Genomic DNA, 23,861 nt, shown 5'->3' with positions numbered 1-23,861 from the left:
GATGGGAACCCCCTCCCACCGCAACACACCGATGCACAAAACACAGTGGTGTACACAAGGGCTGCAAACCACCTTTGAGCCTGCACTGCTGAACTTTTAAGACCACTTGTGATACAAGTAGAATTTACTAAAATTTAGCTGTGGCTCTTTGTTGCTTGGAATTTAATTAATTTTTACTTCTGTGCCTTTTCCTCTGTAACCCATAAATTCTCATAGGTGCTTTTCTGCCTCAGTCAGTGAGACAGACAAGATAACCTGGAATGGGTTCATCACTGCTGAAATCAAACACAAAAGCTTCCAGAACAGGAGAACAATAATAAATAAATCTATCCAGCAAATACAAGCAAAGACTGGAGACATCAAAGTGTCTATTTAACCAAATGTTGTGGATTTCAGAGTGAGATTACCAAAGAGAGTATCAGATCACAAGCTTTCAACAAGCAATAGAGGAAGGGGAAAACTCAGAAAAAGGGAAAAAGTATTTTTTCCCCACTAAAAAATTATGTTTTCCTAGTGAGGAAAAAAACCCCAGCTTATTTGCAAAATCTTTATCTACAACTGAATGTCTGCCTGTTGACATGAACAGGTAAGTACAGAAGCAGAGCACCTTGCAGCCACAATTAGAAACTCAAACAAAGGACAGTCTGATCTGACACATGGAACCTCTCTGAAGATTTTCCCCTTTGGGAGGCTAGAAAAGCTCTTTCAAAACTGATTCCCCAAGACCAGCAGGATCTGCAGGCTAAGAAATCCTGTTCCAAATGACTCTTAGCTCCACACTGAACATGCAGTTCATATGACTGCTTGTGGGAAAATTGGTAGCTGTTCCATCCTCTCTAAATACCAGTTTTTCTGGAAACAGGCGATTTTTAGTCCTGAATACCTGGTGGAAACTTCAGTATGACTGGAAAGGATAACCTCTAGTATTGCAGGAGATTGTTTAAGCATTAGAAAGAACAGACACCAGATAATGCTCAGAAATTTCTCATCCACAAAGCTCAGTCCTCTTGTTACTTCCAAAGAGGGAATGAAGCAGTACATTTCTAGCAGTTTAATGTTCCTATTCCTGTTTCAGAAAGACAGCGTGACCCCTTCAAAGCCTGCACGGAGGATCGCCACTGAAACCAGCGGGTCCGGGCGCCGGGGCCGTGGCGAGGCAGACCCTGGGCAAGCAGCGTCCCCCTTCCCTGGCAATCCAGCGGCAGGGCCAGGGAGAGCTGCGATCGGAGGGGCAAGGCACAGCCCCCTGGGCTCTGCGGGCTGGCTGGAGACAGAACTGAACGCCCGGCACTTACAGAATTATCCACAAATTTCACCTCCAGAGATTTCCTCGCTGAGTGCTTCGGCGGACACAGAAGAGGCGGGGGGGCATTCACCGATTGATCGCAGGAGAAAAACCAGCGGACAACGAAACGCTTTGGAATACGAACCCCTGGGAGGGCCAGCTTAAAGCAACGGGAGGCATTAATTATTGTGGCGATAAACCAAGGTGTCAGCAGTGTGGGAGCGACACCGGGCACCGCTGGGAGCCGGGGGCTCTGGCTGCTGCTGCCAAGGGCAGGGGTCTCACGGTCGGGCCGGGGCGGCGAGGGCCGGGCCGGGAGGGGATGGGATGGGATGGGCCGCGCCCGGGGAGGTGCCGGCCGCACTTCCTCAGCCCCGCGGAGGCGGCGGAGCAGCCGCGGCAGCATGGCCCAGCGCCGGGAGCCGCGTCCCGCCGCGCCGCTGGAGCGGGAGCTGATGGCGCTCGGGTAAGCGGCGCCCTCGGTGACAGCCCTGGGCGTGCCGGGACACCCGGCGGGCTGGCGGGGTGGGAGCTGCTGGGTCCGGCTCTTGGGTGCCGGTGGTGAAGTGAGGGATGGAGGTGACGCCGGCTCTGTCTGAGCGAGGCCGCCGAAGCGCTCCGGTGCTGCGCGCCCTCGGAGAAGCCCAGCGCCTGGTTGCCCGTGCTGGGGGGGAGAGGCTGGCACAGGGGAGCGGCAGAAATAAAGAATAGTTAGACAACCGAGAGCGCGGGCACACGGTTCGAATGTAGTGGGGGCTGGTGGCAGGGGTGCCCCTTCCCTCGGAGAACCTCTGTGGCCTTGAAGCCATCGCCATCGGATAGAGCCCGGGGTGTGCCGTGCCGCTTCCCCGCGTTTCCAGGGAGCACCAAACCCACACCTGTCCTCAGATCCCTGCCCTCCCCGTGCCATCCCTTCAGCTGCCTCCTTGCAGCTTGGCCTGGGCTCTAGTCTGGAGAGCTGCTGTCCTTGCTGGGCCCCGGGAAGCAGCAGGATTCCCAAAGGTGCCTGGAGCATCAGGAGGGAGAGCAGCGGACAATTCACAGCCGCTGCGAAGAAGACATCATCCTCACCGAAAAGCAAAAGCCCAGGAGCAAAAAGGAAGGCTGAAAATTGCAACAGACCTTGTTCCCGGTCTTATGTGACTCGCCCATTTTTTCTGCCAGTTAGTTTTGGTTTTTACAGGAGGAAGGCGTGGGTCACTTTGTCACCGGCAGCAGTGCTGTGGGCATGGAGAAACACGGGCAGGAGGAGCAGCACGGCTGGGCACAGGCAGGGTGGGATCAGTGGCAGCAATGCAAAGGGGAGGCAAAGCAGAAGAAAGGCCAGTGATCATTCTGACAAAGCAAAAAGGCTCGGGTGTCAGCTCTGCATTCAAAAAAGAACTGATGAAGAAAGTACAGGTGTTTTGCTTCCTGAGTGCTTGCGGATTCAGGCCAATTCATTGCTTATTTTTGCGATTCATTCACTTAGTGAACAAATCAGAGTGCAACAAAGTAGCTTGGAAATTTTATCTCCACACTGGTGCTACTTTCCCAAATTTAAAAGAACCTTTTAATGCAATGCCTGGTAACTGAAGCACCTAACAGGTACGAAATTCAGTAAAGTCACTTTGCAGTGGTACCCAGAGTAGCCATTTTATACGCTTTTCTTTACATCTGTAGATTACACTCATCCTAAAACAGAGTCTACAGGGAAGAAGGAAAGAAAAATTAGTTTCAGCTGTTGTGGGAAGCATGATTCCCAATTACCAGACTTTCACTGATTTCCACAATGTGGTCTGAGTTAATACATGCCAGAAACATGTGCCTATAAACAGCAAGGAGCTCATCCTCATACATAGTCTTGTAGAAATAGAGCTTGATGTGGTACTTAATGTGGACTTAATGTACCATAAGAAGGAAAGAGTACAAATTAGAGGGCTACAAATATGCATTTTTAAAGCTGTACCTTCTTTATTTTACTTCCACTTCAATGGAAAATCTAAACTTTTCACCCTTCCACAGAATACTCAGCATCTCCTTCAGGGAAGTGTGTTAAATCCATTAAAGTTGAATAAGCAATGCCTAGTAAAGAATCCCTTCAAATTATTAAACAAGGCCCTTTGTTTTCACCTAGTACTAAAGCCACTTTTATTCTCTTCTTTTTTTTGCCTAAAGATGCAAAAGAAGCCCCCATGCAGCATACATTCTTGTAGCATAATCTGAAAGATCTCTTAATGTAAATACTTTTTCAGCTGTGACAAGTAGGTGTATCACTCTCCAGACCATACAATGAAATTTTCAGTCATCACAAGGGTTTTCCATCCTAAACTTAGTCCCCTATTCTCACAGAGTGCAGGGTTCCCCTGACAGCTGATCAAGTATCCAGCAGAGCTGAGACCCAGTTCTGGTGAGGAGTGTGTGTCCATCAGAGACAATGGTCATTCAAATGAGAAGCAGCTTCAATATTCACGTACCTTTCGGGGGAAATTTGAAGCTGTTTATTTTAAAGCTTCTGCTTTCTGGTACAAAAATCAAAGAAGTTGGATAAGGTTTAAAGAAGTGTGAAATGGGAAGGACTTTACTCTTAAGAGAAAAGGCCGAGTACCAGGATTTGCTCGTAGTTTACCAGGCTAGCTGCTCAACAGAATGGAAACTTGTCAGCAGTGTAGGGAAAATTCAGATTACAGTCAGCTTTGTTGTATTGATGTGTACATAGGTGTATAATGCTCAGTGAAAAGGAAGATCAAAAGCAGAACACATTATTAAAAACTTGTTGTCTCACCCATTAGCTTTGTCCCTAAATCTACCAAAATGTTTCAAAGGAAGCACTGAAGTTTGCCAAATGAGACATAAGCACCTTGGCTTAAAAGGAAAAGGAAACTGACAATGAGATTCTTCTCTGAAGGCCTCTTTGGTTATTGCTGGAGTCAGTCCATTCTCCAGTTGCCTTTGTTGCTGTTAGAGCTGAAGCACAGCCAGAAAAGCGCAGCGTGGAACTCCTGTGGCTGAGCACGTACTGCGAGGCCGGGGAATCCCGCTGTGCAGTTATTTGCGCAAGAGGGGAGAATGTGGAGTATCCCGTCATCCCGGTAGCTACCGGCGGCTCTGGTAGCACAGTTTGCATCCCAGTACAGCATAGCCTGCGTGACACTTTGTTTATCAAAAGTGAAAGGCACAGGGCAAGAGGAAACAAATTTTTGTAGCCTTTTTTCCTTCTACAGTCCAAACTTTCTTTGTCACCCTTTGCAGCAGAGCTTTTATGCCTTTTCAGGTCTGACAATACCATGACAGATGATGTCTGTAAGGCTGGACAGTACATTTCATACTTAGTTTTAGCAACAGAAGAGAAATTATGCCACAGGCTTAGATCAGGTGATAATAACATTGTGGAACGGAGGAACATGTTAGACTGGAACAGGGTAAATGGTCATAAGAATTTTTTCATCTCTATTTTCTAATTTAAGGAAGATAAAAATTAAAGTGACTAGAAAGTGGGCCAAATAATGGGTGAAAATCAGAATGAAGGCAGTTGAAAGAAGGGGGAGAGAAAATGGAAGTGAAAAGCAGAAGATGAACTAGTGAAAGTCTACAGTTAGAAGACAAACCTTAAGACTGGATACAATGATGTTATTTCCTCTTATTTCTATTTTAAAATTATTTCCCCCCATATAATGGCCTCCTTGTATTCCAGCAAAGTAAAGTACTTTACACAGCTTAGTGAATTCCAGTGTAACACATTGAAAGGATGTCTAATAAACACCAATTTGGTTGCCTGACCTCTGTAACTTCTGCCTTAGCATTTCTGCCCTTTTGGAGATTCTCTGGAGCTCTGCCAACTCGTGCACCATTAAAAACATGGCCAAAACTTCACTTTTAGTGATGTGAGGTACAGAGAACTCTTCTGGAGTTTTCAGATGATGGGCAATGCTTCTAGGGTGTGATATTAGGGAAAAAAAAAAAAATCCCAAACTACTAAACTTGACAGATAAAAGCTGGAAGTTGCTGAAATGCAGAGTGCCAAAAATAGAGAACTAGTGAGTCAGTTTTACAGTAATTTCTGGAGCACAGGCGTGTGAAGGGCATTGCATCCAGCCAGAGGAGATAAGTCAGTGCTTTCCCATGCACTCCATCGAGTAGTACTGGGGACTACTGCTTTAACCTAAGAGAGGGGATACATCTTTGAGGCTGGAATATAGTTTTAAAGTGTGAGCAAATTCAACTCCTCGTGGTAGAAGATATAGTTAATTAAAAAAAAAACAACAACAAAACACAAAACTTCCCAACATCTACCACCACAAAAAATCGCCCACAAACAAATGACAAAAAATCCAGTCAACCAACTGAAGGTAAATAACTGCTGTGAGCACTATGGGAGTGAAGTCCTACTGGGAGCACATGTGGCTCATCTTCCCAGTGCCCTGGGTCATTGTTACCTTTCAGAGGTGGACGAGAGATAAATTAGACTTGCTGTGCTTCTGCTTGGCTCCTGCAGCTCAGAAAGCCAAAGTGCTTTCCACCCACCACGTGGCACCAGCACTATTGCCCCTGCTGCAGCAGGGGAGGGAGCTTCTGGGAAGAGAGCACAGCTCACCCAGCTGAACACCAAGAATCTCCTTCTTGCTTCACAGAAGGAACTTTGAATTGCCTGACTTTTCCACAAAGGCAAGCCAAACACGCACACGGTTACTAATTCTATCCAGGCTACCCCCGTCTGAGAACATCTGAAAAAGACACAAAAAACAGGTGTGACCTCTGCCTACTGCATTTATCTGGTAGCTGGGCATACTGCAGAGTTATCACTCCAGACACACCAAATAGCAACCAGAACACCCAGCTGTGCTTTCTTCTGGTGCTACTATCTTTCATTTTTGTGAGGAAGAAAAGCAAGTGTTTCTACTGGATGTTACACAGTTTGCACAAAAAATGGCTCAGAAGAGAATTATGCAAGTCACTCCGCATTCACCCTTTCATGGATGAGTGTTTGTGTTCCTTGTGTGTTCTGTTATTGCTAAAAAGTTTATCCGCCTGATGCCAGCTACGAGTTTATTCAGCAGCCCCTATTAACACAGGCAGAATTTTTTTGCAAAATATCCACGTGATTTCTTTGAAAACAGTATTATCAGAAATGACAGATGCCATACCTAAGGGCACCCGTCTGCAGGGCACACAGAAATGAAGTTTCATTAACATTTTTCATTAGAACAGCTTGGATTGTTAAAATGAATGAACATTCTGAGGCCTATGTTCTAACCTGAGCGAGGAGTTTCCCACCCCAGACTGTGCTGTAACATATTCCTGATCTTCACCATGGTGTAGGTAGCTCTAGTTGCTGCATTAACTACAGAGAGATCTTCCTAAGAAGAGATTTTAACGTGAGTGCATCCTGTTCTGGAGTTGTGATGATCAGCACAGCTGCAGAGGCACACTCACGGCTTGTACTGCAGCAGCCACCAGCTTATTCCATGGGAAACCCCATGGGTGGCTGGAGGGACAGATCTTCAGGGCAAGGCTGTGTGCTCTGATGAGTTTGGGCATTCGGGGGCACTGGGTGTCTAATTTCCTTCTCCTTCCTGTAAAAGCCATCAGTGAAGTCCTTCCTCTAGGCCATCACCAATGCAGTGTGACATAAACAATAGGCTGATGTCTGAAAAGGCTTTCTTTTTCAAAGAGTAGCAAAAGTGATCTCACTGGCTGTGCTTGCCCATCCTTGCCTACCCTTCACTGGCCATTCCAAAGAGCAGGAAGGATGGCATGGTCATTCAACCACACACAGTGACAACACAAGCATGCTTACATGGATGGGATAAAGAGATTTAATGTCATTTAGGATGAAGTTAAAGTAACAAGAATGGATAAATGACAGCAGCTATAAACTCTGAACCCGAGACTGCTAGTCAAATTGTAGAAAGAGAACCCCAAAATGTTGACCACAGTTTGTTGGTTTGGTTTTTTTTATTGAAGAAATTAAATAATTAGAAAAGAGAAACCTCCCAGAAGTATGTATACATATCAAGAGGGTGTACAAGGCCAAGGGCAGCCAGAAGATGTGGGTTTGAAGCAAGGAAGGAATTTCATGTATCTTTCTTCTTGGGTTTCTCAGAGAAATCTCAATCAAGAACCTCAGGCGATTTTTACACTACTGATGGTTGTCAGTCTGAATGGTGTCAAAGAACAGAGCAGATTTCTGGACTTGTTTTGTAGTGAATACAAGACTCTATAAAGATGACTTTTGGAGGGACCTTCAGAAACATCCTGATTATCCAGCATGTTCAAAACCAAAGATTAAAGACAATTCAGCTTTATGAAGGACTTTCTAGGAGCTTCAATGAGATGGGTGTTTCTAAATTTTAATTTCCTTAATGTCTTATTTTAAGACAGCGTGAAGGTAGATACAGTATTGTGTTTTGTATCAACAGTTTCCTGCCCCAGGTGTAACTCAGAAGACAACCAAAACTTCAGCTGAAGGTGGACTGTCTTTTACAGTTTTGCCAAATGAGCCATAAATCCCATCTTGATTTGCTTGCTAATTTCAAAGAACTGCTTAGAAGTTTTTTTTCTGAGACAGGAAAATAGAAGTATTCTCCCAGTGAAAAAAACTTAAATTTACCTGAAGTATACCTAGTAGTGTCTAATCACAGACTGTTTGGGTTTATTTTTAGTCCTGGTGATTTCTACTTGTACTGTCAGCTCAGGCTTGATTGTGAGAGCAGGCTGCATTTGTTTACCTTCCTGGTGGTCTGTGATGCAAATTCTAAATTTTCTGCAGCATTTTAATATTTTACCTGTGTTTATGCAATTGGAACAAAGTTTGTATGACCATTTTCACAGTGGAATATCAAAGTAACCTGACCAAACCATCTGTCACAGTCAGGAAGAGAAAACCCCCAAAACTACGTGTAACAGTCCCTTTGACACCAAGATCTGCATTACTGTCTTCCATCCACTTCTATTTTTTGAGCTGAACAAGAGGAACATAGTAACATTTGAGGGATTTTTGTCTGAGACAGCATATTTAGGCAAGAAACTGGTACAGCCTTGTCAGCAAAGTTTTAAAAGTGTGCTTTCAAACAACATAATTTTCCCAGTTAAGGGGTTTGTTTTTGGTTTCTGGTTGGTTTATGGTTTTGTTTTGTTTGGTTTGTTTTTTTTTTTTGCATAGTAGTAACATTTCATCAGTCACCGGTCTTTTATGTGTAAAGAGAGTGTGGATTTAAACACAACATTTTCTAAACTTTAGTGACTTCTCTTTCAAAAGTTTAGTAAAAGAGGCTTTTTTGGAAACAAGGTAACAATGCAGTTATGAGCAACCTCAAACTAAATCTGCCTCCTTCGTGACAATGGCCACTCACAGATTTTTTCAACAGCTGCTTCTTTTGCCCAGAAGTGAGCCAAATAGCACTATGAAATCCCACCCAAAACACAGTGCTGCATTCCCAGCTGCAGGTCTGGCCATGCTGGTACCATCCTCCCCACATCAGGAATGACCTGACCTTTGCCTGTTACTTACTTGGGCAGTTAATCCCAAAGCAGATTTTGGCTGACAGGTGTTCCAGAGGATGACACTTTGACTCTTTAAATATTCATTATTTTATTCTACTGTGTAGATGGACCACATTCTAGAGCCAAAACAGTAATGCCCTGCCTGTATTGAGTTTCACATGGATCTTCTCTTCCTCTGGGTTAACAGTCTCTCATAAAGCAATTCATCAGCCAGCTGGCCTTTCAAATAGGCAGCCGTCCAAATTCAGAGTTAAAGCTTTGTGTGAGGTGCCAAGTTTGGTGGAAACTTGGGAGGAACAGCTAAGGAGAAAGAGGATACAATTACACCTGGTTTCATTTCGAAGACTGCCACCATACCAGTTGTGGAAAGTGCTGCCATGGCACTTCTGCTTTCAGTGAAACTGTGTTTCTTTGGCTGAAGCAGTGACAGGCTTTGCTCCCGATGCTACAGGCGTTTGAAAGGAAGGGAAAGGTGACCTGGCACCACTCCGCATACAGACAAGGAAAGCTTGCTCCCAGCAGAGCCTTAGGTGCAGTATCCTTCTGTCCTTCTGCTCCAGAGCCTCATGTGTGTGTGTGCATGACTATGGTTATTATCACGTGCCTTGCAGGATTTCAGCTCCAACCTTTTACAGCTCCAGCTTTTTGTGTTCAGTCTCAGGCTCGTTTCTAGTGAGATCCTTGTCTCTTGTAAAAAACTGGGGGTTTTCATTGTGGAACATTCTGAATGGAAACAAACCCATACACTTCCTGGACTTGTTTGCAGGGTTTTTTCATGTTAAGTCCTTACAAAACCTCTTCTATAAAAATGAAGTTCATTTTCACTGAAGATAGATTGAAACAGTGTTTAGGTGTTTTCCTTTGTTGCTCAGATCACAGGTGGCCAAGAGGCAACAATGGCAAGATCCCTTAATTTTCACTGAAATTTTGTTAGTTAATTTTGTTCCCTTTAATTCTAAGCTTAGGCAAGCACGTTTAATTGCAGTTCTTGGCAGTGAAGACTCATTGAGGGAAATACAGAGTTTATGAGGAGTTTAAGAGCTGCCTGTTTGCCCAGAAGAGGATGTGACCCAAAGAACATACATATGTCAGGAAGTACAGCTTCTGAAAATAGACAGAGGATTCTCTATACCTCCCAAAACTGCTTTCACCTCATCAGCACAGACCTGGGTAATTTGTTGCTCATGCAGGCAGAATTTGCAGGGGTTTTAGATCCAACAAAACAGTCAGCTGTTTGTATACAACTTTGTGATAAGGAAAAACAGGTTTTTTGACCGTGTCAAAAGGCAGCCACTGCAAGGGACACAGATCTGTGGGAACTGTGAGTGCCTGTGAGGACGGTGGTAACTCAAAATTGCAGAGGAAGGACTACAACTAACACTGCTTTTTCTAACCCTGCTCCAAACAGCAGCATGAGCCAGTCAAGAGCAGAGTGAAGGATGCTTTAACCCCTTGTGTCTCCCCAGGTGGTACCATGACAATCTCACCCGACACGCAGCAGAAGCGCTGCTGCTCTCCAACGGGCAGGACGGGAGCTATCTTTTGAGGAAGAGTAATGAAAGGGAAGATTTGTACTCCCTCTCTGTAAGGTAGGCTGTGGACAGGGTGAGCTAATCTAAGGCTGCACTTCCTTCCATGTTTGAATGTCCCATGCATTACAGGTTTTTCTTTTTCCCTAGGGCTTAAACTATTTTGAAATCTATTCCTGTTGGTGTAATAGGAATGACATTTTGCTAGAGGAAAAAAAATTGGATCAGATTTGATAACTGCTCTAAGTTTTCCAAATCATGAATTAATCTTATTAATTAGACAGAAAACATAATTCTATAGAATGACTGTAAATTTTCAGTCTGCATGGTAAAAATCTGCATGCCAGTTAAAAGAGCTTAACAGACAGCTGGTGGGAGTGGAAAAGTTTTATGATGAGGACCGCAGCAAAGATTTAACAGGTGCTAATCTTACTAGTTTCTGAATCCCTGTATAGGAACCATCACCTCTGAGGGATGATTCAGTGTTTGGCTGGTTTTACTCCTCCATTCTGTGCTAAGGTTCAGTCTTAGCCAGGTCTGCGTGACTAAATTGAATAGCACCTTGTGAGTGATCAATGCCAGGGCCTTGAAGTCAATTCCAGCAATTTAGGACACAACTGTTCAGGATACAACCACAGAGCAGAGGAAGGCTGGCCTGGTTACTTCATTACGGAATCACATTTAAAGAATCTTCTAGAAGGAAAGAAGCCACAACATTTTAGTGAGGAAACCAAAGGACACATGCATTAGACACACAAGGTAGTCCCTGCGCGTTGGCTGGGTGGAGGTAACCAGCCCTAAAAGTACTTGTAACCTTTGGCAACTGTGTGATAAAAGCAGCCTCTAGACCAAAATTTTAAACTGGCGCATGCAAGCTCATTCCTGCTGCACACTGAGCCTCTGAACAATTTGTGACCCCCAACTCAGCTGAATCACAGTAACTTTCTAAAGTCACTTTGATCTGTGTAATGCTGCTGGTTATTTACACCCTGCCAGGAGCACAGCATATGCCCTTGAGATTGTGGCTTTCTGCATATTCAGTACCAGGAGCTGTTACAATGTGGAAGAATAGTTGCTTGGGAACTGAGGAAAGTCTGATCTGCACATACCCTGTTCCCCAGGAAAGGCAACAATGAGGTGTTTCTCCCATTTCTGACAGAAGATCTAGGAGCAAGTGTGCCTATGCACACACTGTTGAAATTATTACCACTATAGGCAGCCATTGATACAAAGGGTGCCCAACAGATCTGAAGGTGATGTTACAAAATGAGGATTCAGAGTAGCAATGACTGAATTCAGCACAAGTGTTGCCAAAAAGAACAGTGGCATTTATAAGCAATAGCTTTCCTTTAAAAACAACAGTAATTTTAAGTGAGTCATTGTTTTTCTGGTTAATATTTTTTTACTCTAAATTGTTAAGCATTATTTGAGATAACTACCTCAGCCAATTAAAAAATATATATATATATATGTATCTTGAAGGTAGTTTTAAAGGGCATCCAGGAAACAACTTATTGTAATAAAACAAAATTTAAATTGTTTTTTTAATAGGAAGCAGAAAATAATAAGTGAAATATAATTAGTGAAAATAAATTTGCTACTTGAACAGATTCTAGCCTTAGAAGACCTACAAAAGTCTATTTCAGGCCCATTCCAATCTCTTGTTCAGCTTTTCATGTAGTGAGAATTACTTACTGCATTACCATATGAACTGAATAGCCCAGTCTGAAATTTGATCTTTTATTCTGTTCTGTTAGTTTCTGTTGTTTCTGGTGGTAAATCTCCTTTGCATACTGACTTTGATTTTAAAATATTTTACAATTTTTCTGCTGGTTAATGTTATGTTTTCTTTCAGTTTTTTGACGAATATAAAAACTTAATTGTAGAATAAGTAATTCAATTTTATTCTGATACATTTCTGTAGAAAGGATAACTTCAGCAATTCTAGCCGTCATTTTCCTTCTGTCCTGAAATATTTTCTGCAGCTTTTACTTTATTTTCTGCCTCAGCCTCACAAGGAACTTTGGTCATGATTATAGCTTGGGGTTTTTCAAGGAAAGAACGCTTAGCCATCCCTTGAGGTTTTTATTGACAGCTGACGGAAGAGAGATCGCGTATTGCCTGAAACCCCCTCCCCCAGCTACATTAGCCAGTTTGAAAAGGAAGTAGGAAGCAGAGTAGAATTTGCTCCAATTGCAACATTGTCTTGAGAAATTAAACAAAAAGATGGAAACCCCTGTAACTGCAGCAGAGTCACAGCAGCTCTTCCCTGGTGCTGAGCATTTGCACTTGGCTTTTTGTGCCCCAGCTGACTGTAGCACAAAACATGTGGGAGGCCCACAGAGGTCTTCTTCTTCTGTTTTCTACAGTATCATAAATACTGTTCAAAGATAAATCTTTAAATACCAGTTTGAAACCATAGTCTTCTTTGGAAGTGGCAATAAACAATGAAAGGATGCTATAATTCATTTTCTTCACCACTTTTCCAGTATATTTGCTGTGTATGTTTTTCCTCGGACAGTTTGTTTTGGGTGCTAGTAACATGAACAAAAGTAATTTTTTCACTGGAGAAATACTTGCAATAAGTGCTTCATTGTCTTTTGAAGTCAAAATAATTGCCTACCCAGGAAGTGAGACCTTGCACACTTCTCTAAATGCCATCAGGTTTCATAAACAAAAGCTATTACTTCCCTTACAGAACAAGGACCCTGGTTCATGTTTGTCAGTGCCCATCCTGGTGGAACCAATCATCCAAATACAGAGACAAAGCAAACCCATTTTAAAGCCCTAGATGTTTAAAACTAGGTTATTTAGCCCCTGTTTGGGTGTAAAACAGAGACATTTTTTCAAAGGGAAACAGAAGACATTTCCAGTGAAATTGCGATGCTACTTGAAGAGCAAGGCACATACTGAGTATACCCTCAAGGCTGAAGTCCAGAAAGTGAAAGGATTTTGTCCTATTTGGGCAGAAGGATTGAAATCTCATTTGGGAGTCTTTTTGTTGATGCAAGAGTTAAATTAACCAACTTGGCCTTTCTAGGCTTTTATCATCTCATATATGTAAGTCAGGAATTAAAATCTGATTTTCAGATGTGTTGAGTATTGGAGAGGGAGAGTAATGGCAGTAGTATTACTACCAGGACAGTGATTGGCAGCCTGTGATCTGGGTCCCTGCAGTGATATATGCTATTTAAGGATTGTACATGCAAAAAATGCCTTTGGCATTTACGTCTTGACAAATTTTCCTCTTTTGTTTTAGGGGAAAAGATTCTGTGAAACACTTCCATGTTGAGCACACAGGAACTTCATTCAAGTTTGGATTTAATGAATTTTCTAGCTTGAAGGAACTGGTCATGCATTTTGCAAACCAGCCTTTAATTGGAAGTGAAACAGGTAAGGAGTGCCACGTTGTGTGCATGTACATATTTGTAGCCATGCTTCACAAAGATCTAACTAAAAGGAGCTTCTGTTGTGCTAGCAAATAGATCTTCTGCTAAAGTAGAAGAACTGCTAAAGAAGAACTGAATTTACGAACTGCTAAAGTTCATAAATTCACATTTGTATTTGTATCTAAATAAATTCCACTTCAAAAAATCTTTCAAGTTCTTTGAAGATAAACCACACATAAGCTTATTGGGCTTTTTCTAACCAGGGCTAAGAGCTCCTTTCAATTTCTCAGAGGAAGAAGGATTTCAAAATACCGGGAGGATTAGAACATTCTCAAACCCAGCAAAACCAAAGCACAGTGTTAGTGAGGAAATAAATATTCATCTTTGAAGTTGAAATCCCCCAGTAAGAATGAATGGAAAACTACTTGAAATGGTTTCATCTCACTATTCTTTGTCCAAGGAAGGAGCCTACAGTGTTCTGCTCCTCTTTCCTGTAGGGAATGTGTTTTTAACCAGCTCTCCTGTTCTGCCTGCAATGCCATCACCATGCTGATGCCATCTGCCATCGCAGTGATTTTTCTTGCTTTCAAGAGGAGAGAGAAAAGCACAAGTTTCTCTACCAACCAATGTGCTTTCTGAATTAAAGGGTCAAAATATTAAACTTGATTCCTACAAGTGAATTGAGCACCATCGGGCTAGAATCCCTGGAGAAACAAACTGGATATTGTCATGGCAATGTCAGTTTTATGTTTAGCTTCAAGTGTAAGAGTTGAAGGCATGTCAGTACAAGTTAATGCCAAAAACTTCAATATCCTCTGTGGCAAGTGTATGCAAATAATGCAGAGCAGTACTAATTATGGATGCAAGAGCCCAGTTGAATGATAGTTGGCACATGCAATAACTGTGACTTTTCACACACTAAATTTTGCACCAGTGCTCTGCTAACCCAAACATTAAATTCAGGGGCTCCTTTGCCAATTTCTTCCCCCAAGAAAAATGCAGTTGCACATTCAATATGGCGCTTGTATCTTTCAAAACACTCTCTTTTTAAATTGCTTTCAAGAGTGTTTCAAATACATGGCTCCCACATGTATGCTCTGTGCCAGTGAGCTATTTTTCCTGGGAAATCAGGCATGCACCCACAGGCCTAGCCCTGTAAAGATTTCAGATGACATAAAACTTGTATTTCCCCATTCCTCACTCCTTCACTGCATGTGTTACAGACACTAATAAGCAAGACATTAGTTTTATCTGATCTCTATGAATGAGATCAACAGTTGCCACCTTAAGGTTTCCTAATCAGATTCTACTGGCTCTGTGAAACCTCTAAGTCAGATGTGCTGCAAAATAAATTAAAAAAAAAAATTGAATATCATATCAAGAAACTTTCCACCTTACCGTACCATGGAAAACAGTAGAGGGGAAGAGAGAATTAAACTCAGGCAATATTCCTTCAGATACAGGTGTCAAATTTCTCCTGGGTCATAACCATGTTTTGTCAAAAATGAGGTAGGGGCTCATCAGAGTCAACTCCAATCCAAGCATCAGTAGATGCAGATGTGGCAGAATAATCTTGCTACAGTGCAGCTTTTGCGAGATCTTGTGTATAATTACCAGATTATTCTGTACAATTTTCTTGTGGAGGCAAAAAAAAAAAATCCACAGAGAAGTTATTAAAAAAACAAACACTGTATAAAATGTTATATTAGTCCTTCCATTTCTGCAATGGAGCTTTTTATCCATGGTGTACAGATTATGATACTCTGATTCTGTGCAACAGCTCAGGAGTAGTTTCTCTGGAATGGTGATGGAGCTGTTCTCAATTTTATTTTAAATGGTAAAGCATATTTTTTTCTGCAAAGCCAGATAGAAATAAACCAATGTTGACTTTCCACCTACAGCAAGTTGAATAGATCACATTTGCATACACCCCCTGTGCCTGCAAACAGATTTCAGCTGGTTACTTCAAGTACAAATTTTCCACTTCTCTTTTTAGCCCTTCCCATTACAGAATACTTTTAAATTACTCATACATCTGCAGGTTTCAAGTCCAAGTTGCTACCAGTTGTAGCATCCCTCCTCTTTAAGAGCTGCAATATCAGCATAAAATGCAGATGGAGCAGCATTTGGTATGCTGTGACATTATTTTTAAAGAATGGAGTTAGACAGTGGAGCAGTTACTATTTCAAGGACGTTCTTCGCTGTTTTGAAAAGTACAACACATTCACTACTGAGAATGCAGGGTTTTTTCAGGGAACATGCAATAAACATGACCTTACTTGGAGAAAAAGAAGAATGGCTATAATGAAAAGTTAAACTGGGAAGAGCTGTGGTAAAAACAGTTGAGGGCGATGGTAACGTGGGTTTGCTGTTAGGAAGCCTGTAGCCAAAGCTTGGACAGATTAGGTGATTTAAACACCAGCTGGTGGCATGTTGGCAAAACCAATGACTCTTATGGCTCCTGTCTAGTTTTGCATCCTGCCTACCCTCCAAGCCAGCCTCTTGGGCAGGAAAGCAATTAAATAAGTAAAGAGATTTTCTTGCAAGCATTTGCAAGGGTAAAGGTTTCAAAAAGGTACCATCTATTTACAGTTTTCACAGCTGCCTTTTTAATTTTAGGGAAAAGATGAAATTAACCGGAGATGTAGCTACTGACAAGTTATTTTCTAAGCTGGACTTGGCAGAGGACTTAACTCCTGCTCTTTTCTCTCCAGGAACTTTAATTGTATTGAAGCATCCCTACCCACGGCAAGTGGAGGAACCTTCCATTTATGAGTCAGTCCGAGTTCACACTGCAATGCAGACAGGAAGGACAGAAAGTGACCTTGTCCCAAATGCTCCCTCAGTAAGTTGTGTTCTGGTGGGAGGGGTGCTTCTGGCCTGAACTGTATTTGAGCTATGGAGTAAGACTGGTTATTAATCCCTCTATGGGTTTGTAAATCCAGGAAGTCTCTGCCAAACAAGGCAAAACAAATACAGGCTTGCTCAGTACAGGCCCATGGCAAATAAAGGCTTTTATAATTGTCACTTCAGTGCTGTCCCTGGAAAAACATTGTCTGCAGCTGACCTGGGTGAGTCTGACTATCCAAACAAAGACCATGTGAAAGATTTTCATTCTCCTGTTATCTTTTAGAATAATTTATCATTATTTAACTTATCATGAATTTAAAAAAAACGCATACAGACACACACAAAAAAATCATCATATACTTTTGGGCCACCTATTCTGACATTTGAGACTCACTTGAACAGCAATTAGAGTCTTTAAATCCCTTGTAACTCACGTCTGAGACAGGTGGTTTCTCCAGAACAGTTTGCTCTGAACAGAGAGGAAAGTATTTTAATTATATACTGTATTTTTGGGGGGAAAGAGGAAGAGTTATGGTAATATGGGTTAATGAAGTTGCAAGAAGAACCACTTCTGATGTGTCTCACAACCAACCCTTCATCATCAAGTTACACTTTAACCTCCAAAGAAGCTTGGCTTCCACATACCACCAATAAGAAGGTAATATTTTTTCAAGAACAAGTGGTAACTTGTCAAGATTTTGATTTTCAGAGGTCTCACAGCCAGGTCCCTACAGAGAATTTCAGTATCTAAGAAGTCATAAGGGCTAAGTGCCACTCATGATGCCGGACAAACAGTTCAAACCCCAATTTTTCAAAAAGCACATTGAACATAACAGGTTTTTCCTGTCAAGGGTGGGCCTGGTTGAGAGGAGAGAACAGCTCAGTACAACAGCACTTGCCCCTGGTTGCATTTGAGGAGCCTTTCCTCAGGATAATTCCACTGTCAGTTAAATCCCATGTGCTCCTGATCACAACACCTACAGGGGCAACCATCCAGCCTTCCTAAATTAAGTGTGACTGCAGCTATTTTGGTGTCTTTGGCTGAGCTGGTGCAGGGCAGAAGCTTCCTGAGGGAGGAACAGCCCGGGGGGGCTGCCTCCAAAGCCAGCACTGCTCCATGTTCACCCTAAGGTGGCTGGATCAGCCCAGGGGGAGCGTGGAAGTGAGGGCAGGAGGCTATGGAGAGTTTCCCAAAGAATTGCTATATCTTCCTGATATAGCAAAGAGGGGGATGTGGGAAATAGAAGCAGAGCTCAGCCTCTAACCACAATTCCTTCCTTTGTTACTTCACAGCTTGGTACCAAAGAAGGATATTTGATAAAACAAGGCAAAATAGTCAAGGTAAGGAAAACTCTTACTTGTTGCTTCCACTCTGTGATCACCCACAGAAGCTAAAGACAACCTTGAGCTGAAATTGCTCCACCTGTATTTCCCTGCAGAGAGGAACAATTTGTGTTTTGAGCAACAACAAAGCACAACTGTAAACCAGAGCAAGCCAGCAGCTTTGAAAGTTTTTCTTTCCTAAGAAGTTTTAGGCTAAACTCTTCCAAGACAGTTACCATTCATTCTTGATCTTTCAGAACTGGAAAACAAGGTGGTTTACACTGCATAGGAATGAACTGAAGTACTTCAAAGACCAGACAGTAAGTAGCAAACACCAATTCCACCCTTTAAACATCTACACAGGCAGCTGCAGCCTCCTGGTATCTCTGGCTTCTCACATCTGTATCACAACTTTCCAAGCTAAAGCTTCCCAAACTGTCAGAGGAGTCAAACCTGTCAAGTAAAGTCAGTTTTGCTGATGACTTTAAGAAGAGAAAGTAAGTTTTACACCTGGAAAACCTCTACTGTGCTCTGCCAGTCTTAAGTTACTGGATGTAGTTTACAGGGATTTTTTACACAGAATCATGGAATAGTTTGAGTTGGAAGGGATCTCAAAGATCTTCTTCTTCCAAGCCCTCCACCACAGGCAGGGACACCTTCCACTAGACCAGGCTGCTCCAAGCCCTGCCCAACCTGGCCTGGAATACATTTTTGTTTTGCTTTGTTACATGGATTTTAAGCTACCAGGACAACACAACCTTTATTTGTAGCTTAGACACAACCTGACAGAGAATATGCTGCTAAAATAGTTCTAAAAATACTGGTAGTAGCCTTTGCATTTTTTGATTTCATCCTTTTGTTTCAAGTGGTCTCACAGGATACGTGGAAAACCATTCATTTAAAAATTCCTTCTGATAAATATTAATCTGCAGCATCCTTACAGCTGCTGCTCCATTTCTATCTTGATCTGAGTAAAGATAAGAACACATCTGGAGCTTCTTTGCCCTTACAATGCCTTTGTTTGAGGTTCTTTCATAAACACAGCCCAACTGTTCACCTCTGCCAAGCCCTATTTCAAGCCTCTAGCAGATTTTTACACAAGAGCAGAGCCAAGAGCCTTCTCTCACCAAACGTTACCATTTCTAAACAGTTATGTTTTTGCAGGGCTTTCCATCAGTTTTCATTTCTGTTCAAGACGACTTGAATTAAGTTTGCAGGATAGCATTTCAAAGAGTAGCACTCCATTAGTGACTTAGCAGGCAAGAAAAACTCCTGTGTTTGTCAGGACTACGACCTCCTTCCAGGCAGCAGCTCTAGTGTCTCCTGGCACTCCTGTTGTTGCTGTGGGGCTGCAGGTACCTACATGTGAGCAGCCTGCAGCTGACCCTGGGATAGCATTTGGTATCTCACCACAGCCCAAGGGGCTTTCTTCTAATGTAGGGTATTACTAACAGCCACTGAGTCAGCAAAAATATTAAGGGAAGATGAGAAAGGAGCAGACACCTCCATACACCTGATGAAGGACCATGGAAACACCTAAGGGTGTTTGGGCAGAAAGCAATTAAGCTGTCTCTTCTGAGGCCTTAACAATGTGAGGCTGAAACAAATGGAGGAAGAGCTCTCAAACCTAGGGAGAATGAAACTCCTACGGGAGATGGGTTGCTGTTATACACAATCTGTGTCCCTGCACCTGAGCTTGTCCAAAGAAACTTCTATACACATACATATATGTGTGTGTGTGTGTTTGTGCACACGTGCTTCTCAGGCAGCCAAACCTATCACTCCCTCTGCGAGCACTACTTTGGCTTTACTTCTACATTTCTCCTCACCCAGCTTTATCCTTTTGAGGTGCTTAGGAATTAATTAAATCTCCAATAGCTGGCTAATCTGACAGGACCTATACCCATGCTTTTGTCTCTGTAAACCTTAGCCGAAAGTGGTACTAGGTTTGCTCCTGTGTCAGTAACGTTACACGACATCAGCCAAACCCTCAGCAGCCTCCATGTAGCTCTAACATTCCTGCAGTAGAGATCTCCTCTGTTGCTTGTCCTGCATTTTTCATATTAATATGTGAATTGTCCTGCATTTTTCCTATTAAGGTCACTTTGTATCATACCACTGATGTTATGCTTGCTAGTTTGTGCTTGTAGTGTTACAGCTATGGCAACTATGCCTGGAAAAACCTGTGGAGGTGCCTGTAGATGTCTAGATGCACGGAAGATGAACTGAGATAACCTTATCTTCTGTTTTCCCGTGTCCACATTTTAAAAACATTTTCTCTTCAAGGCTACGGAACCAATTCGAGCACTTGACTTAACTGAATGCTCAGCTGTGCAATTTGACTATTCCCAGGAAAGAGTCAATTGTTTCTGGTAGGTTGCAGGATTTTCTCTACATTGCTGGGAAGTTCAAAATAGAAAGGGAATTTTGAAATGTAAACCCTTGGTGGTTGTAACCCTGCTCATCCTCTAACTCACAAGTCTGTTTCTCTCAGCCAGTCTCTGTCAGTCCTGCATGGCTTTGCCAAATTACTCCTGGCAAAAGATGGGCCCTTGTGTAGTGGGCATTTCTAATTCTATAAGCGTCACCTAGACTCGTGGATCTTGGGGTCAGACACTGATACAGGTCACATGGTAACCTCTTCTGTGCCCAAATGTGGGTCTTTTATCTTTAGAAAGGTCCTTGTTCTTAAGGGCCCTGGGCTGTAAATTGCTGTCACCCATTCTTGGTTAACCTCCCTTCTGGTGGCTGAAGGGGAGCACAGCCTCCCTGTCCTGCTTTGTCTCAGCAACTGTTGGCACAGGCCAGCTGGGCTCAGTTTTGGGGTGAACTGCCAGTTGTTCTAGCAACTTAAGAAAGCTTTGTTTGCTTGCAGTTTAGTGTTCCCACTAAGGACATACTACCTGTGTGCAAAAACTGGGATAGAAGCTGACGAGTGGATTAAAATCCTGCGGTGGAAACTGGTAAGGTGATGAGTGCTGCTACAGGGCATCCCAGGCAGCAGCACTGCTACTGCCAGCATGATCCCCCAGGACTGGGGCATCCAAGTGCTACAGCTCTCAGCACCTCCAGCAAGGGAGTACTTGTTCTGGCTGCCAGGCGTGCTAGATTGGAGTGTGCAGTTTTCACATAATCATAGAATCAATTAGGTTGGAGAGGACCTCTGGGGTCATGAAGTCCCACCTTTGATCAGTCACAACCTTGTCAACCAGACCGAGGCACTGAGTGGCACAGCCACACCCTGTCTTTTGTTAAGCACTTCCAGGGATGGTGACTCCACCACCGTCCTGGGCAGCTCATTCATGTCTAAGATCCCCTTCTGTGAAGAAATTCCTCCTTATGTCCAGTCTGAACCTCCCCTGGCACAGCTTGAGGCTATATCCTCTCATCCTGTCACTGGTTGCCTGGGAGAAAAGACCAACCCCCAGCTGGCTACCCGCTCCTTTCAGGGAGTGATAAGGTCACCCCAGAACCCCTCTTCCCCAGGCTAAACACCCCCAGCTCCATCAGCTGCTCCTTATAGGACTTACGATCTAGCCCCTTCCTCTCCACTGCCCTTTTCTGGAATGAGGCACCTTCCTGAACTGAGGGGCCCAAAACTGGACACAGCAGTCGAGGCGGGGCCTCATCAGTGCCATGCACAGGGGCATAATGTATCTGCCTGCAAACCCACTTCAGCGTTTTTGGGATGTACTTTTAACAGACACACTCCTTAGTAAGAGAAAACTACTTCCATCTCTAAGGATGTCATTATATGTGCTTGGTAAACAATATGGATCATCAGCCCAGACCACATGTCCTGAGTCATGATGGCAGGAATGAGGAGACCATGTAAAGGCTTGAAAGCACTACTTCCTAAAAAAATACCAGGAATTGGGTGGGTTGTACTCGCCCACACGCACATGCACGCAGACAAGCAGTAATGGACTGTCCTTCTGTTCCAGTCACAGATACGGAAGCAGCTGGAGGAGCGCAACGCCGCCCTCAGTTCCTAGCGGAGCGCCAGCGCTCCCGCTCCGCTGGCAGGAATTGCTTCTCTCCAGGGGGAAGGCATTGCTTACCAGAGGCCAGCCTCAGGTCTCCAGCGCGGTCTGTGCCCCCACACAGAGGTCACCCAGCTCTGCACACACGGGATCCTGCGGCTCTGGGCGCGCCGGGGCTGCCGAGTCACGCGTGGGGACGGCTGCAGAACCAGAGCGTGGGTTTGATACGTGTGGTGTGTGCCTGTAATGCACTTAATTCAAACACCTGCCACCTAAGCACAGAAGTGGTCACTGTCCAAAACTTTTGGGGTTATTCAGAGCACTCGTTAATTTATTACAAGCTGCATCACAACTAAGCATTGGTATCATATTCTGTAATCCTGAACCTTTTATTTAAAACAGGTCCTTCCTGGAAACATTAAATATCTTTTTATTACCTGTTTAGGCTTTAGGCCAAAAGAAAAATGACAGAATTACATTTTGTAAATAGTATCTATACTGCAATCCAGAAAGTAGTATTTCAAGGCCCTTCAAGGCCAAAGTGACAGATGTCAAACAAGTTTTTATATGGTTTAGCTTCATACCACAGTGATGGCTACAAGGGAATGCTTGTTTCAAACAGCATCTGTAGGTAACGGTGAGCAGCATCATGTAAGCACACTTGTGTACAAACCAGGGATTTGAGAAACCATAGGACACACATTTAACAGCGTTGTGGCTCACTAGAGAGACAAGAAGTGGAAGCCTATGATGTTGGTGCTGTACTCTAAACAGATGTTACATTTTGGAAGCAAAGTTTGACACACTGGAGAGGCTCAAGACCAGACTGACCCAGCTGCAAGATCCCCTGAGCAATCCTGTGCCTCCTGAAGGGCTGGCAAAGAGGGGGGACCCTCTCTCCCTGCATAACAATCCAATTTATGCTGAAACAGCATCTGCAAAGCTCTCCTGCTATGCAACACTGCAGTCTGTGTTTGGTATTGATCGTGCAGAAGGTGTTTGATAATTGCCTTTGCTGGGAGAAGAGTGCAGAAGAGGAAGGCAAAAGCACATTGGAAGAAGAAAGAAAATCTAGATTTGGACATATAAATAGCATTTTATTTCAACTTAGAAATTTAAAGTATTGGTAAATATTTTTATACAGGCTGTTTTCTGAATAAAATGTCATTATAAAACTACCACAGGTCTTTTATATTCCTGCATGTATTTCTAAGCTTTGTCCTCCTTTTTCCCTTAATGAAGCTTTAACAAACTGGCATCTCCCATTTAGGTAAAAACCTTTGCTGAGTTTGTGTGAGAGAGAGGCAGCATAAGGGGAAGAGAGAGATGATATTCTCCAACAGCCTCACTGTCCTGTGAACATGGCTTGGAAATGGAGCTTGTAGGGAAACCACAAACATAGCCTTCCCTTTTTCACAGCAACAGGCTGCTTCACAGAACACTGGACGCAAGTTCAGAACATGGTGTCACAAACTGAAGCCAGTGAAAGAAATGGCACTTGGGTGGCCTTGGAAGCCATCATAGATGGATGGGTTGAGCAGAAACAAACAGCAAGGGGAGGCCTTTGCTGGAACACAAACACGTTCTGCCAGAAATACACACACCTTCCACCTGCTTCTGTAATGACCAGCAACCAAAGTCCCATTCCAGCTTAGTTTAAATGGAAAAGGGTTGACTGACAAGCTGTTATCTCTTTTTGAGCCAAGAACTCCCAGTTGTCATTTCCAGCACCACTGTTTGCCCCCATCCTGCCTGATGCACCAGAGGTCGATAAGGTGTGAACTCAGGGCCATGGCATCCCCCTTCCCAGCCCGGGGCACAGACCTGCCCAGAGCTGTCCCCCAGACCTGCAGTGCTTGGCAGGTGTCATAAGGGGACGGGGGGGGAACAAGAGGTGGGGCTAAGAGCACAGGCTTGATCCCTAGCAATGGGATCTCTGCACTGCCCTCGGACTTAGTATCCTTACTGCCCAACTGAGAGACACACTGGTTAGTTTTCAGTGTATAAATTCATGGATTTT

At 43.5% G+C, this 23,861-nt stretch overlaps 1 protein-coding gene across 2 annotated transcripts; it reads left to right on the top strand.

The window, feature by feature from the left end:
* The first annotated feature begins 858 nt into the window (after positions 1–858).
* On the top strand, positions 859–23,795 carry DAPP1 (dual adaptor of phosphotyrosine and 3-phosphoinositides 1). 2 transcript variants are annotated; one of them, XM_038134693.1, is made up of 9 exons: positions 859–1,751; positions 10,234–10,356; positions 13,556–13,689; positions 16,400–16,530; positions 17,829–17,876; positions 18,116–18,178; positions 20,145–20,230; positions 20,734–20,821; positions 21,803–23,795. In XM_038134693.1, the coding sequence occupies exons 1-9, from the start codon at positions 1,618–1,620 to the stop codon at positions 21,851–21,853; spliced, it is 858 nt and encodes a 285-aa protein (XP_037990621.1). In that variant the 5' UTR covers positions 859–1,617; the 3' UTR covers positions 21,854–23,795. The 2 variants fall into 2 exon arrangements, with proteins under 2 accessions (XP_037990621.1, XP_037990622.1); XM_038134694.1 differs by lacking the exon at positions 859–1,751 and adding an exon at positions 1,775–10,088.
* The last annotated feature ends 66 nt before the right edge of the window (positions 23,796–23,861 follow it).

This window comes from Motacilla alba, chromosome 4, assembly GCF_015832195.1.
Source record: "Motacilla alba alba isolate MOTALB_02 chromosome 4, Motacilla_alba_V1.0_pri, whole genome shotgun sequence".
Taxonomy (NCBI): Eukaryota; Metazoa; Chordata; class Aves; order Passeriformes; family Motacillidae; genus Motacilla; species Motacilla alba.
This window is presented reverse-complemented; position numbering and strand designations above follow the sequence as displayed.